The sequence below is a fragment of the Chrysemys picta genome, chromosome 3 (genome assembly GCF_011386835.1).
Source record: "Chrysemys picta bellii isolate R12L10 chromosome 3, ASM1138683v2, whole genome shotgun sequence".
NCBI lineage: Eukaryota > Metazoa > Chordata > Testudines > Emydidae > Chrysemys > Chrysemys picta.
In genome coordinates this window covers 104698541-104715488 of record NC_088793.1, presented here as the reverse complement: position 1 = coordinate 104715488, position 16948 = coordinate 104698541, and the positions used below count along the sequence as shown (strand labels likewise).

Below are 16948 nucleotides of genomic sequence, written 5' to 3'. Positions count from 1 at the left end.
GCTCATAAGCTTTTGTGTCAACCTGAAGCAAATACTCACCAGCAACTACACACCACGCAACAGAAACACTATCCCAGGAATCAATCCCTGCAACAAACCACGTTGCCAACTCTGTCCGCATATTTATTCAAGGGACACCATCATAGGACCTAACCACATCAGCCACACCATCAGGGGCTTGTTCACCTGCACATCTACCAATGTGATGTATGCCATAATGTACCAGCAAAGCCCCTCTGCCATGTCCATTGGACAAACCAGACCGTCTCTGCGCAAATGAATAAATGGACACAAATCAGACATCAAGAATTGTACCATTAAAAAACCAGTAGGAGAGCACTTCAACCTGCCTGGTTGAATAACAGACTTAAAAGTGGCAATTCTTCAAAAAAAACCTTCAAAAACAGACTTCAACGAGAAACTGCAGAACTGGAATTAATTTGCAAACTTGACACCATCAAATTAGGCCTGAATAAAGACTGGGAGTGGCTGGGTCACTACAAAAATTTAATTTTCCCTCTGTTGTTACTTGTACCTTCCTATCAACTGTTGGGAATGGGTCACATCTACCTTGATTGAATTGGCCTCTTAGCACTACAAAAAGTAATTTTCCATCTGTTGATATTCACCCCTTCCTGTCAACTATTGGAAATGGGCCACATCCACCCTAATTGAATTGGCCTCGTTAGCACTGACCCCCCCATCCGGTAAGACAACTCCTATCTTTTCATGTTCTGTATATTTATATCTGCCTATTGTATTTTCCACTCCATGCACCTGATGAAATGGGTTCTAGCTCACGAAAGCTTATGCCCAAATAAATTTGTTAGTCTCTAAGTTGCCACAAGGACTCCTCGTAGTTTTTGCTGATACAGACTAACACGGCTACTCCTCTGAAATCTGTCAGAATATTAATTCATGTCATTATAGATCAAAATATGGGCTCCTTACTCCCATCAGTGAGCAATTAATTAGATTCACTGCAGTCAGTGGAACTGCCTATAAATATTTCAAGACAAAACTCTAAGATAAGTGAAGACTGAGATGTTTCAGAGTATGCATCCGAAGAAGTGGGCTGTAGTCCACGAAAGCTTATGCTCTAATAAATTTGTTAGTCTCTAAGGTGCCACAAGTACTCCTGTTCTTCTTTTTGAAGACTGAGAGTATGCATCAGCAACTTAAAGATAAATAACATTGCAAGGATGTTGTAATTTTCCCATGACTAAGCATTACAAACCCAGGAAATTCAGAATGAAGGCTATATTTAAAAGAAATTCAGTCATGTTAGGAATGGAAATGTACAAGTAGGGTGCACAAACAACCTTAACTCTACCCTATAGTGACATCATAATAACCAATAGATTATTATTAAGGAACAGTGTGTAGTGTTTTGGCCACAGATAAAAATGAAACTGATTTTTAAAGGTTTTTCCCTATATATGAGAAATTTGAAGAATCTGTGTGATTCCATTATTGATATTATTTGGGACAAGGAAGACTAACACATGCTCAATTTCTTAAAGGACCCAGGCTTTAATTAATTTTTTAAGTCATGAGTTAATAGATTTACTGGTAAATTCTCAGAAAATTCATTCTGTACTCAAATAATAAGTGTGTAAGTTTAAGGAGTGTATTGTTTATTTTTCAGACATAAGAGGTTTAATATTTGCTTTAAATGTGAAATGAAACTCAACTTCTCAATTTGCGACTGATGACTACATAACAAGAAAGGGTCTCACAATCTGGCCTAGTATAAATAAATTGCCCTCTTCCTTTTCCACAGCCATTTTCCAATGAGTATTTTTCTACTTAACTCAGTTTTAATTAAACGATGAAACTTGTGAAACTTAAACAAATTAATGGAAAAGTTCTTATAAAAGTCAGTTGGTGGATCTGCTTTGTTTCTGCTATAAGCACATATACCATTCCACTGTAGTTCCCTGAATGCAGCAATTTGTTTTCTGATAGGACTATGGCACTTCTCTAAAACCTATTTGTCAGTAGGAAATGCAGTAGCCAAGCTGCCTTGGTTTCATGTGGGCTTCCGAAACCAATTTGTGATTTTTGTACTAACCGAAGAACAGATGCTGGAGTTGGATAGCACCCTGATATGTTTACTCAGGTTGTTTAGAAGTTGGCAGAATCATGAGCAACACAGCTTTTCTGTAATTCAGCAGCCTAATAAAATGATGTAGTAAATGTATGAATCTGCGAGAGATTACTCTTTCATAAACTATAAAGCTATAACATATGACTTGGGATTCTCATGCTTTTTTAATCCCTTCACCCTTCCTAAATGTTTATTTTGGAGTGTTCATGGGTAAAAATGGGGTGAGGACCCATAGCTGGAAGGCATTCAGGGGAAATTGGGAGGTGGATGTGGGGAGAGGGGCAGCTGAGGTTGCTGAGATACTCCCCACTATTGCTGGGGGATAGGGATAGCAGAGGTTAAGGTGGTGCTCTTTCCTCATATAGGGGAGCCAGGAGACCTACTGTGGCAAGAATCCCCATCCCTTTGCTCTGTTCCCTCCTGTAGGCAAAGAAAATGCCCATGTTGGCTCTTTGCGAACTAGCCTGGGAGGGGTGCAATATTAAACGGCAAAGGCTAATTTAGAAAACTAGAACAATCTAAAATTAGCATGGCACACATTCAGTGGATTTAATCTGGCCAACTGCTAGGTCTCAAAACGTAATGGTAAATGGGGAATCATCACTGAACGGGTGTGTTTCCGGTGGGGTCCCACAGGGATCGGTTGTTGGCCCTTTTTATTAATGACTTGGAAGAAAACATAAAATCATCACTAATAAAGTTTTCAGATGACACAGACTGGGGGAGTGGCAAATAATGAAAAGGAGAGGTCACTGATACAGAGTGATCTCGATGACTTGGTAAGCTGAGCTCCAGCAAATAATATGTGTATTAATAAGGCCAAATGTAAATGTATACATCTAGGAACAAAGAATGTACGCTATACTAATGTGCGGGGTGGGGGACTCTTATCCTGGGAAGCAGTGCCTCTGAAAAAGATTTGGGTTTTGTAGTGGATAATCAGTTGCACATGACCTTCCAGTCTAAGGCTAGGTCTACACTACCCACCTGAATCTGCGGGTAGAAATTGACCTCTCGGGGATCGATTAATCGCGTCCCATAGGGACGCGACAATCGATCCCCGAATCGACGCTCTTACTCCACCAGCGGAGATGGGAGTAAGCGCCGTCGACGGGAAGCTGCAGAGGTCGATTTTGCCGCCGTCCCTACAGCGGGGTAAGTCGGCTGCGATAGGTTGAATTTGCGTATCTTAAATCGACCGCCCCCCCCCCCCCCCCGTAGTGAAGACCTGCCCTAACACTATGGTCAAAAGGGCTTATGCAATCAGTGGATGCATAAGCACGGAAATCTCATGTAGGAGTAGAGAGGTTATTTTACCTCTGTATTTGGCACTGGTTTGACCATTGCTAGAATAATGTGTCCAGTTTTGGTGTCCACAATTCAAGAAGGATGTTGATAAATTGAAGAGGGCTCAGAGAAGAGCCGGCAGAATGACTAAAGGATTGGAAAACATGCCTTGTAGTGATAGGTTCAAGAAACTCAATACATTTAGCTAAACGAAAAGAAGGTGAGGAGGTGACTTAATTACTGTCTGAGTACCTTCATGAGGAACAAATATTTAATAATGGGTTCTTTAGTCTAGCATATAACACAATCCAATGGCTGGAAGTTGAAACCAGACAAATTCAGACTGGAAATAAGGTGTATATTTTTAACAGTGAGAGTGACTAACCATTGGAAGGATTTAGCAAGGGTCATGGTGGACTCTCCCATCACTGACTATTTTTAAATTCAGATCAGATCTTTTTTCTGAAAGCTATGCTCTAGGAATTATTTTGGGGAAATTATATGACCTGTGTTATAGAGGAGGTCAGACAGATGGTCCCTTCTGGCCTGGGAATTTATGAACAGGTAGCCAGCCAGAAGGCAGGGGATCTTGAGCAGAAGGTCAGTCTAAACAAAGTATTTCAGGTATCTCTTAAAAGTTTAAAGCCTTAGAATTCAGCTAAGAATCTCTAAATTACTTTAAGAACAAGGAGTACTTGTGGCACCTTAGAGAGTAACAAATTTATTTGAGCATAAGCTTTCGTGGGCTAAAACCCACTTCATACAGTATTTTCCATCGCATGCATCTGATGAAGTGGGTTTTAGCCCACGAAAGCTTATGCTCAAATAAATTTGTTAGTCTCTAAGGTACTACAAGGACTCCTCGTTCTTTTTGCTGTTACAGACTAACATGGCTACCACTCTGAAATAAATTACTTTAAATGCTCCATTCTGCAGTGTGAGCTGAGCCTGCGTTTAGGAGTAATTTGTAGCACAAATGGCATTGTATCAAGCAAGGCTGACCATATTTGAATATCCTCCTTCCTCATTATTCAAATCAAACATTGCCTTCTCAAGGTTTGTCAAATCACTCAGTACCTTTCCGTGATACTGAGACACTTCTATTCCTTCTACTTTGAGCATTCATTTTTAGCTGTTAAACTAGGTCTGAGCAGAAAAGCTTTGGCGACTTGTATGCATTTCATAAACTGCCAAAATAATCTATTATGGAAAATTTGTATGAACATTTATATAGAAGTAACACCTAACAGCTTTAGTCCCATTGTGTGGCAATGTGCTAGGTAATAAATGAATCCCTGTGATACAGTTTGCCCAATAACTCATTTAATATGAGGGCATTCCCACATCATTCATGGCTAGTTAGAATTTGCTACTTTACAACTGCAGGTTAGTTTTAAATGGACTTTTAAAAATATTTGAGGTTTGATGTGGGACTAAAGAAAATACAATTGTGTGTATTTGGTACATTATATTATGGTATTTTATATTAACATAGCCGCCTGTAATAAAATGTGAACAGAAAAGAAAGAAGGATTAAGAAGATATGGAGGAGCGGGAAATTGATTTGGCAAAAGAAAGGTGTCCTAGATTATCAAGTATTGTAGGCTCAGTCTCCTTTACAATTCACTGTACAAAATGCAGCAACTCTGGCAATGTGTCTTCCTGCTTTATTTCTTGCTATTCTTGACAGGTGTCATAAGCTGTTCAGCTACATGTCTCGTTTGTCTTTGAGAATTCATTTGGTTGTGACTGTGGTTGGCACCAAGGCTTCACTCTAAATCTTGTCTCTCATCAAGAAATGTTTCTTGGCTTTATTGTTCTAGTTACTAAAATGCTCTGCAGAGCAGTATTTCTATTCGGCAAAGGTTGTTCAAAGACGCTTTTGGCATTATGTTAAGATGCCACAAAGAATAATTGCTACAGTGTACAATGCTAATGTTTTGAGTAACATTCCTAAATCTTTCAGCCTCTTCAGTTACAGGGTAAAAGATAATGCATGTTGGAGCTTTTATATTAAGGGAAACTTTTATCATCATGTTTTATCTTTACACTTTTTCTGTATGTTACAGAAAGGTATTCATGAGTGGAACTTCAGTGCTGCTTCTATCAGGGGAGTAAGGTAAGCTTCCTTTATTTCATGATCTTAAACAAACCAAGGTAACTGGGTGAGTGGTCTGCTGGGATAGTGCAATGACTTGGATGGAGCGTTGGGGACAAAACTTAAGAGAGTTTTGCATCTGCCTGAGACATGGGGATTTCCAACATAACAGAAGCCCTGAAATGTCTCCTTGTGATTCTAAAATGGCCACCTGCAATGGCTATCAAACAAAAACAAAATTAAAAAAATTAAAATTGCTAATTTAAAAAAATATTATTTTGCTGACTAAAATAGTTCCATAATTCACATTTAAGTGAAGTTATAAGTAGAATTAAAATAATTGGTTACTTTTAATGTATTATTATTATTATTATTTATTATTTATTTGCATTACCATAACACCTAGGAGCGCCTGTCATGCACCAGGACCGCATTGTACTAGGCTCTGTATAAACATGTAACAAAAAAGATGGTCCCTGCCCAAAAGACCTTACAGTTAAAGTATAAGACAAGGGATAACAGGTGGATGCAGACAGGGAGAGCAGAAGGAAACAATGAAACTGTGATAGGCTATGGTCTCTACACAGCAGCTGCCTGTGTGTTAAATTCTTTTGTAGGCATCATGGCAGAATAGAGTTTTGAAGAAGGTTTGAAGGAGGGCAATGCAGTAGCATTGTGAATGTTTATGGGGAGCTCCTCCCAAGCGTGAGGGGCAGCATGGGAGAAAGCACAAAGAAGCTTCTTTGAAAATTTACCAAGTGGGCAGTGGAGGCTGGTATCCTTAGCTGATTGGAGGCAGGAATCAACATCTCCATAACGAATGAGAGATCATAGACCATGAAGGCCTTGCAAGTGAAGACAAGCAGCTTATATTTGATGCGAAAGAGAAGGTGAAACAGTGGAAGGATGCAAAAAGAGGGGTGCCAAGGTCAAAGCAATGGGCTAGGATAGTGATCTTTGCATTTTGAGTGGATATCAGTGGAGCAAGATTGCATATGATGTCATGTGTCAAGGCCAGAGAGAAGGATAGTAATCAAAATGCAAGATAATAAGACTGGATGAGAGTTTAGCTGTAAGGATGGAAAGGAAAGGTCATATCTTAAAGATGTTAGGCAGAAAGAATCAGAAAGATTTAGCCAACTTGGAGGTGAGGATCTAGAGAGAGGGCTGAGTCTAAAGATGATGCCCAGGTGATAGATGTCAAGCCCCTTTCATGGCATCCAAAAATAACTAGTTACATTGAAAACTTAAGCCATTAAGATGTATAATTTCTTTATGTTGTGATTTTAAAAATAAATTGTTATCCTATATTATTTTTAAAAGATTGTTTTACTGATATTTACAACTAAAAAAATTTAAATGTATCTGGTCATAACAAGAAACCAGGTAAACTCTGTTGCCCCTGAAATGTAAAAGGCCTAGTTCTCATTTGCACTAAGGACTCTTTATTCAACTTTAGATCTTCGCTTCCCCATGGCCCTGGCATGCCCACGTTTTTCTTCAGCACTCTTCCTTAAAAGGGGAGCGGGAAATGGCTGGCACAGAAACCAGCTCTGCCACTTTCGTTGGGTTTACTTCAGCAAAAAGCTCCCTTCTGTATGTGGGATTCTCCAATGGTCATTCATGTCCAGATTGTGCCCCCTCGGCATCACTGAACTGCTGCAGAATCTGGCCATAGCGTGTACTCGTGTGCATGAAGTTAAACACGGGCAGAACTATTTGAAGGATCCAGGTTTTAATGTATACATGTTAATATCTAGGAAAGTACCACTGTACTGCTTTAGATCACTTCCTTATTTTTGTCTTATTTTCTTCTTGTGGTTACACATACCATGTCACATCTCATTTTAATATTTTTAACAGTATTTTTTTAAAAAGAAAATCAAATTATCCAACCAGTCCTCTATTCTAAAAATGACACAAAAATTGTCTTATGTCTCTAATAAATTCCTACACAGATGGACCATTTTTGCCTTTCCACCATCTAATAACTCTTTTAGCTATCAACAGACACAGCGAATCGGTTTATTTTAGGGAAAAAACTGCAACAATGCATGTGGTTCGGTTTGGTTTCAGTTTTTGTTACAATACATTTTCGAGCATTTGTAAACTTTTTGCCAAATGGTGGTGGCAATTTTTTGGCACTGCTAAAACATGTATTAGTGTTTACTAATGTTGTCTATATGCTTCCAGTTCTGTTGTTATCCTTTAAGACCAATCTTATTTGGCCAGATGTCCAAGAAAGTCTGGAAAATTTTAAACTGCCTCAGTAGAGCTAAGGTCCGTTTCTGCCTTGGCTCTGACAGAACTCAGACAATCTTTGATGGCTTGGCTTTGGGGCAGTTGGGCAAAGTTGATGTTTATTTAATTACAAAGCTAAATAAATGTGTACGCACAACTCATATAAACGTATCTGTATATAATCGTAATAAGTGCTGGAACTAGGGATGCTGGGGGTGTGGCAGCACCCCCTGACTTGAAATGATTTCCATTATATACAGGGTTAACAGTTTGGTTTGATGGCTTTCAGCACACCCACTATACAAATTGTTCCAGCACCTATGATAATCGGATCATCTCCCGCTCCTTTCAGTTGTTGCTAATCTTGTTAGATGAGAAGCTCTTTGAGTCAGGGGCCATATTTGTGGCACAGCTAGCACAAAGGGGCTCTGTTCCTGATCCCAACTTCTTTTGTCTCCTTTGAAAATTCTACCCTGGAAATATAATCCCTTATAGCTCTCTAGGAAAGGGGGATTACAAGCTTTAGCAGTGAAGGCCGGGGTGCTCTGTAGTCCTCAAAGGGCCAGAGATCCCAGATTTAAAAGGTCACAGCATTTTTCTGTATAGACCTCAATAACTATTTATTGGTGTTACATAACCAGCACTTTAGCAGGAGTACTGAGGACGTACCTAGTACTAAAGCATGACTAATGTTTCTGGTAAGCATCTAGGGAAATGACTGAGGAGACACTTGCTTTGTGTGTTCCCCAGCAGCCAACATAATCAGCCTCTTGTTCTTATGAGTAATAGAGTTCATTCCTTAAAAATTGAGAAGGAATAAAAAAAGATGTATATAACTTTGTAAACAAGGTGCTGAATCACACCCTGTACCTTTCGTAATTGGTTTTGCTTGAGCATAAACTCAGTTAGTGGGTTGTGCACTAATAAATTACTCAGCCTGTATCTCTCTCTCTCACACACACGCTCACACACACACGCTCACACACACACGCTCACACACACACTACTGAATTGGGCCAGAAAGTACATTCAGTCATCAAAATCCTTTAAAATGTGGCTAGCTTCTCTGTGCACTTTGGTTGGTCCAATAAAAGACATTACCTTATCCAGCTTGTCTCTCTATGCATGTTGTGTCCGTTATGCCAGTTATCCAAAGAAGTGCTTTTCTGCATGTGGCACACAGCTGCATTTTAAATAGCTGAGGTCAGTGTAAGCTATAAGAACAAATGCAATCCAATAAATGCTTAACATTTACAATAAAAAAAGAATAACAGCTTCTATTTTATGCAGTAAAGATGAGCCCAAGTCACTGAGGGCTCGATTATGTCTTGGGCACAGTCCTGAGCACCTTGGAGTAGACCCACAAGGCAGTGTGCCTTTGAGAGACCACACTGAGGCACAATTCCTTCCTCATTTCCCCCTGGCTCTAGGTAGGAGAGGGGGATAATTTGCTGGTGCCTTAACCTGACTCAGACTTTGGATATATATCTGAATCGGAACACTCCCAAATTATAAGGGTGTCTGGATTGCTATTTTGGTTCTGCCTAATATAGATGCAGGCCCATAGGACAGATGCTAGGTATCTGATGAGCATGGCATGAGAACCTGAAACAAAGTAATGACGCTCATAGGTGCTGGAACTAGGGGTGCTGGGGGTGCTACAGCACCTCCTGGCTTGAAATAGTTTCCGTCATATACCGGGGTTACAGTTTGGTTCAGTGGTTATCAGCACCCCCACTATTCAAATTGTTCCAGCGCCCCAATGAAGCTTGTTCTCAGGCTACTTCATGATGGGATGACCGCCACTGTCCTCTGTAATGGGTTGGAGACGGACCCATTCACCATCTATACCGGTGTTGTAGGTCTATGTTATTGCCCTAACCCTTCTTTCCATCTATCTTGCATTAATCTTGATTCTTATTCGTGACTGCTTTTCTTCTGGAATTGGGATTGAGTATCGCATGGACGGCCAGCTCTTCAACCTCTGTAGTGTCTTCATTGTACAATTAAAGTAACCAGGACTGTTATTACCAACATTCAGTATGCTGATGACTGTGCTATCCTCATGCACACCGAGGCTGACTTGTAATCCACCCTAGATCTCTTCTCAGGCGCCTATCATAGCTGAGACTTTCCCTCAACATTGGGAAGACTAAGGTGCTCTACCGGCCTGTCCCAGCACAAGTTGGCCCCCTTCTCCCACAAATTGTCATCAGTGGTGAACCTTGAAAATGTTGAGCCAGTACCTTTACCTTGGAGACTGAATATAGGATCCATTGTGCCAGCGTATCCTTCGGAAAGTAGCTCCGTCATGTCTTTATTGACAGAGATCTGCAGATGAAAACGAAGATCCTTCTCTACAGTGCAGTAGTCATCCCAACTCTTCTTTATGAGTGCAAGACATGGGTGACATACCGAAGCCATCTTAAGTGTCTGAAGTAGTTTGAACTGTGCTGCCTTAGGAATATTTTCCATATCAGATGGGAAGACTGTCATGCCAATGACAGTGTTCTCTCTGCAGCCAACATCACCAGTGTTGAGGTGAAGATTATGAAACATGAACTTTGCTGGGCTGGTCATTGTGTGCGGATGGCTGATACTCGTCTTCCAAAGCAACTCCTCTTTTCTCAACTTAGTCATGGACCTGCAGGGGACAGAGGAAATGCTACAAGGATACCCTGAAAGTATATCTTAAGAAGGAAGGCATTGACCCCACAAATTGGGAAGAGCTGGCTGGCAATAGACTGCAATGGCGTCCATCATATATCAAGCCTCAGTCCGTTTTGAAGAGAATTGCCTTGCTCAAGAATCTGAGAAATGGCAGGGGAGGAAGGAAAGGTAGAGCATTCAAGTCAGCAGTTGTGCTCTCTCCAGGCAACCACCTGTCACATGTGAAAATACCAGTAGAGCACGAATGGGACTTCTCAGTCATCTTAAGTCACATCAATGATTTTTCCTCGTATCTTGGGATAACGGCAGCCGACGGACCAGGTTACCAAGCCACCATCTCTCCTTCCGGAGCAGGGAGCTAAGTCCAGGGAATCCCAGCATTTCCAAAATTCCAGTGAAATCAGTAAAAAATGAATAATGGCTTTTGTAAAACTTGGGAATTTTGGAGGTAAAATGGGTAAAAACTGAAAACGAAGGCCCTTACTTATTGTTAACGAAATTTCAGATTTGTTTGTTCTGGTTCAGACCCAGCTCTTGTTTTTACTGATTAAGTTGCTTTGTACTTGGCATCCTATCAATAGAATTTTTTAAAAAATTATAGTATTCGAAGTTTTCACTCTTCGCAAATAAATAAAATCTATTCACTTGAAATTTCTTCTCCACAGTTTCTGCGTAATCTACTGATTAACTGCTCTATATGCTATCTCATAAAGAACTATTAATAAGCAACTGTCATGGTGCCTGATCGTGCATCCCCTGTGCATTGATTTCAGTGGGAGTGTTGGGTGCACACAGGATTTAGGTACAGGGCCATAGTAAATGTGCTTGCATGTTTTGTGAGGTAATATCTTTTATTGGACCTCACCTATCTAGTCTCTCTCATATCCCGGGGCCAGCATGGCTACGGCAACACTGCAAACTTGAATGTTTTCTCAGTTTTGCAACTGAGCTCACACATAATTTAAAAACACCCCATATTTATTATCAAAGACATTAATATTTCTAAATATGCCACCCTTGTAGGTGCACCACCCCACCCTAACCCTCCTATCTACCCACACACAAATGGGAAGAGAAGGTTCACTAGTGACCTACACACTGGCTTCTCTGCAGTCTGCAAGAAATTCATTTCACCTATGTAAAGGCCAAGTAAAATGGTGTTATACAGTTGAATGGACGGGTGTTGGGATGATGAAACCCATACACCAACCTAAGGGTATGACATGAGGCTACAGTGCAGCCTTCTCCTTGTGGTGCTACTTCAGCATATAGAGTGTGGTTGAGGCTCTAGCTCCTCTGCATTGTTGGGGATCCCAAATGCTCCACCCCACTGCAGCTCTCTGTGGCAACCTATGAACAGCTACTGCAGAGACATTTTCTACCATTCACAAGAGGTGCAGAGGACCCGCTGCTCAACTCTCCTCTGCAGCCTGAGAATTCCAAATGGGGGCTTACTGTGGAGTGGGGGGGAAGTATTGCACTAGTCATGTGTACCTGGGCGAATGTCTGTGAAAGCCTGAGACCAGGATTTTCTGTGCTTACTAAGTAGATCACATTTATAATCAGATTTACTCAAAGTAACAGTTTCTCTACAGATCTTCAAGAAATCAAGGCTGAATGAATAGAAGGTTATTGAACCCTTTAATCAGACACTTTTTAAATGTTTCGCACTAACAGGTTGACTCGGATATTTGACTTTGTTAGATTTTGTGTTTTATAAAGCATCTCTCTTATATTAAGTGACCATATGGAAACAGTGCATCAGATTAAAAAAAAGTGTTACTATCATCATTTCATTCTTAATACAAAGGAAAAACATCTGAGCCTATAACTACTGATGTTTCATTTTTGATCTCTACAGGGGAAAGATTCCCAAATAATTTCTAAATTATTTTAGTTACCGTGCTCTAAGGAAATGTAGTTTATGGTGTAAAGCAGTTAATATCCATAGAAGCTAAGTGAAGTTCAGGAAGAAAACTTGAAGGAAAATCTTCGAAAATATCTATATATCCCTAAGCAGATCATCTTTATCCCTCCAGCAGGACAGTTAAAACAACCTTAACATCATCAAAAAGAATATACACACAGACAAACATTCTGATTTATAAAATCATCTCTCCTTCTACTAAGTAGCTTTTGTAAAATGCACATTATTCAAAGAGAATATTTAAAATCCCAAGTTACCCTCACATCTAAAAGTGACAATGAGGGCTACTACTAGATTAGGAGGAGTTGTATGAATCAGAGATTTACAAAGTAGTGTTAACTTCAAAACATTTAGTGATGTTTCAAACTTCTGTATCAGTATTTTCCCTAAAACTAAAGAAAAATGATCATATGAGTCAAGTCTGTATGTACCCAGATACTTCCATAACCCCCATCACCACAGTATTTGAGTCCTTCCCTCACATCTTCTGGTGGCCCTAAATTCTCACATTGCAAGAATAAATACTATTCTCCTTTTGTTTCTGTTTGTAGTGGAGTAAGACTGTAAGTGAAATCTTGACCCCATTGAAGTCATTGGCAAAACCCACATTGACTTAAGCAGAAGCAGGATTTCACCCAATATCTTTTAAGAGTGAGCCAATAAGGGGACTTGTTACATGTGACTTGGTCTTGCAAATCCTGTATCTTTATTATCCAGTTTTTCTCATAAAATCTTTATCCATCCTCCTTTTCTAATATATTCATTATACAAAATTCATTCACCCACGAAAGCTTATGCTTCTGTTAGTTTTAAAGGTGCCACAGGACCCTCAGTTGTTTTTTACAGATTCAGACTAACATGGCTACCCCTCTGACACTGAATCAAGTTTACACTTGAATGTCAGAGTGCAAGTCAAGGGCACAAATTGCAGAATGAACTGCTTCAAGTAGGATGCTTTTCAAGGAACTCAGAGAAGGAGAAAATATTTTCAGATGAGTAAACAACTTTACAAGAGCTCAGTTCACTGGGATTGAGAGAGGATGACTGGACAAAAGGCCCCCCTCCTACCACTTTAGAAATCTCTGTAGTATGAATCCATCCAGTCCTTCTCTATTCCTGCCCTCCCTTTGTTCTGCTGACATAGAAAATAAAAACAAAACTAGATTAGGTGATAAAGTAATGGAGGTGGGTGGGAAAGGGATGCTCATTATTGCACAGGAAGACGCTATTTAAGGAATACTGTGTTGGACAACACAGATATGTCAACTACAGTAACCACCACAGGAATCTTGCCCATGGTGGGCTGAACTGTGGCTGGTTATAAAAGGTAAAGCCACTTCTGTGTTCCAAAAATAAAGGTTCAAGGAGAGGAGGTTTGTAAAAATTCTGTTGCCACTGATGTAGCCCGAGGAGAGTGTGGACGGATGCAAGGATGGTAACGAGTAGCAGCAGCAGCTTCAAGGGAAGGCGAGTTTAAATCCTCTCGACTCTCTGATACTGGAAGGATGTTCCACCTGGACAGCGGCAGTGGTGGCTTCAGGGTGAACGAGTTTAAGAGCGTTATCGAAAGACCATTAAACTCAATGGGATTTTTTCTATTGATATAAATGGATTTTGGATTAGGTCCTTACTCCCATCACTCTTCTGATGCCTTCTTGAGGGATGTATGCAATAGTGGGGGGCAATGGAGGGCTCCAAGCAGCAGAGATAGCATTTCAGATGGTGGACGAGCATGTTAGACTAGAACTTCATAAGAAAATGATCTATAATGGTAGATAGCAAGATAAAATCTAGTACTTTCCTACAGTGCCCTGAAGCTTGGGGCCACCAGTTCAATAACCTGCATTTACTTTGTCTGTTCTTTCAGTATTTCAAAGTTTGAAGAGCGATGCTGTTTTCTTTATGTACTGCATAACTCAGATGACTTTCAAATCTATTTCTGCACAGAACTGCATTGCAAGAGGTATGTATTGGTCAGTATTTTGCAAAACAATCTTAACTTAGATGATTTCTGAACGCAGTCCTGTACTAGACTGGTGTTGTCTACTTTGGGATGGTGCCAGTGAGCTGCTGAGCATCCTCAACTCTCATTACTTAAATGTAAATTTAAGCATCTCCTGGGAGGTGCTGAGTACTTTGAAGGGTTGGGCTCACACTTAAGTTAATGTTTCAAACAAACTCGATATTTGTATACCATGGTCCAGTCCTGTGAGATCTGTTCTTCCTGATGTAACTATTAAAGCTTAATTCATGAGTTAGCCAAGCCCCAGTCCAGCAAAGTACATAAGCATATGAGTAGGCCTCCTGAAGTCAGTGGGGCCACTTGTGCTTAAACTTATACATGTGCTTATGTGCTTTGCAAGATCAGGGTCTACCGTTGCTTTCCCTGTAGCTATAGTTTCATTTCTGATTACAAAGAAGCACATTATGAGTTCTTTACATTATTGCTAATCTTACGTGTCAAGTATCAGAGGGGTAGCCGTGTTAGTCTGAATCTGTAAAAAGTAACAGAGGGTCCTGTGGCACCTTTAAGACTAACAGAAGTATTGGGAGCATAAGCTTTCGTGGGTAAGAACCTCACTTCTTCAGATGCAAGACTTGCAAATCTGATTATAAATGTGATCTACTTAGTAAGCACAGAAAATCCTGGTCTCAGGCTTTCACAGACATTTGCCCAGGTACACATGATCAGGGCAAGACTTGCATCTGAAGAAGTGAGGTTCTTACCCACGAAAGCTTATGCTCCCAATACTTCTGTTAGTCTTAAAGGTGCCACAGGACCCTCTGAATCTTATGTGTGTTTAGAATACGTGGAGCTGGATTGTGTGTGCACTTCTGAGAGGCACAGACAGCACTGTGCTCATTGCCGAGGAGCAAGGAGGTTAAGGTGGTTTTAAGGCAACTTTCCATCCTCTCAATTCTGGGCTGCTCCAGGGGCTGGAGTGGACCAGGAGTAATTTAGACAGCTCTGGAGGGCTACCTGAGTTACAGCAGACTGTGTCTGGCTGCCTATGGACAACAGCACTGTCCATAATCTGTGCAGTACTATACATTAAAAGAAGAACAGGAGGACTTGTGGCACCTTAGAGACTAACAAATTTATTAGAGCATAAGCTTTCGTGGACTACAGCCCACTTCTTCGGATGCATATAGAATGGAACATATATTGAGGAGATATATATACACACAGACAGAGAGCATAAACAGGTGGGAGTTGTCTTACCACCTCTGAGAGGCCAATTAATTAAGAGAAAACAAACTTTTGAAGTGATAATCAAGCTAGCTCAGTACAGACAGTTAGATAACAAGTGTGAGAATACTTACAAGGGGAGATAGATTCAATGTTTGTAATGGCTCAGCCATTCCCAGTCTTTATTCAAACCGGAGTTGATTGTGTCTAGTTTGCATATCAATTCTAGCTCAGCAGTTTCTCGTTGGAGTCTGTTTTTGAAGTTTTTCTGTTGTAATATAGCCACCCGCAGGTCTGTCACTGAATGACCATCAGGGGCTCGTTCACCTGCACATCTACCAATGTGATATATGCCATCATGTGCCAGCAATGCCCCTCTGCCATGTACATTGGCCAAACCGGACAGTCTCTACGCAAAAGAATTAATGGACACAAATCTGACATCAGGAATCAAAATACTCAAAAACCAGTGGGAGAACACTTTAACCTGTCTGGTCATTCAGTGACAGACCTGCGGGTGGCTATATTACAACAGAAAAACTTCAAAAACAGACTCCAACGAGAAACTGCTGAGCTAGAATTGATATGCAAACTAGACACAATCAACTCCGGTTTGAATAAAGACTGGGAATGGCTGAGCCATTACAAACATTGAATCTATCTCCCCTTGTAAGTATTCTCACACTTGTTATCTAACTGTCTGTACTGGGCTAGCTTGATTATCACTTCAAAAGTTTGTTTTCTCTTAATTAATTGGCCTCTCAGAGGTGGTAAGACAACTCCCACCTGTTTATGCTCTCTGTCTGTGTGTATATATATCTCCTCAATATATGTTCCATTCTATATGCATCCGAAGAAGTGGGCTGTAGTCCACGAAAGCTTATGCTCTAATAAATTTGTTAGTCTCTAAGGTGCCACAAGTCCTCCTGTTCTTCTTTTTGCGGATACAGACTAACACGGCTGCTACTCTGGTACTATACATTATGGCTCCAGACACCTCACAGACCTGCCCCTGACACACCCTGTACACTAGCTTTGCATGCAAAGGGTCTTCGAAAGACAGTCTGCATCAACCTTCCCTCAGCAGGAGAATTCTCCTCCTCCTGGGTCCAGGGCTTTTAGAACCTTTTCATGATGCTTAATGCTTCAGTCCCTTTCCTGGTATAAAGAAGCTACAGGAAGGGTTGAGACCGTCACCCCTGACTGTTAGGTATAATGTTATCTTCTGGACACTTCACATCTCTCTCTCTCTCTCTCTCTCTCTCTCTCTGCAAGCTTTAGATATTAACTTTCCACTTCAAGAAGAGCAGTGATTTTTCTCTCCCTTCACACAATCTCCCTAACTGAGCTGTTCTGGTTTAATATTCATTACACTTAATGATTCTGTTTGATCATTTTTTTCACTTTAGGATTCATTCTGATGTA

At 40.5% G+C, this 16948-nt stretch overlaps 1 protein-coding gene across 5 annotated transcripts in view; it reads left to right on the top strand.

Moving 5' to 3' along the window:
- Positions 1–16948, top strand: part of MAP3K5 (mitogen-activated protein kinase kinase kinase 5) — a 160078-nt gene that overhangs the window by 106385 nt on the left and 36745 nt on the right. For all 5 annotated transcript variants that reach the window (XR_010599700.1, XM_024113118.3, XM_042848192.2 and 2 more), the window contains 2 exons: positions 5467–5516; positions 14201–14296. Coding sequence is in view for 4 of the 5 variants with exons in the window: in XM_024113118.3 (XP_023968886.1) it covers positions 5467–5516; positions 14201–14296 (146 nt within the window). In the remaining variant the exon portion in view is untranslated. The remainder of the gene's footprint in view (positions 1–5466; positions 5517–14200; positions 14297–16948) is intronic.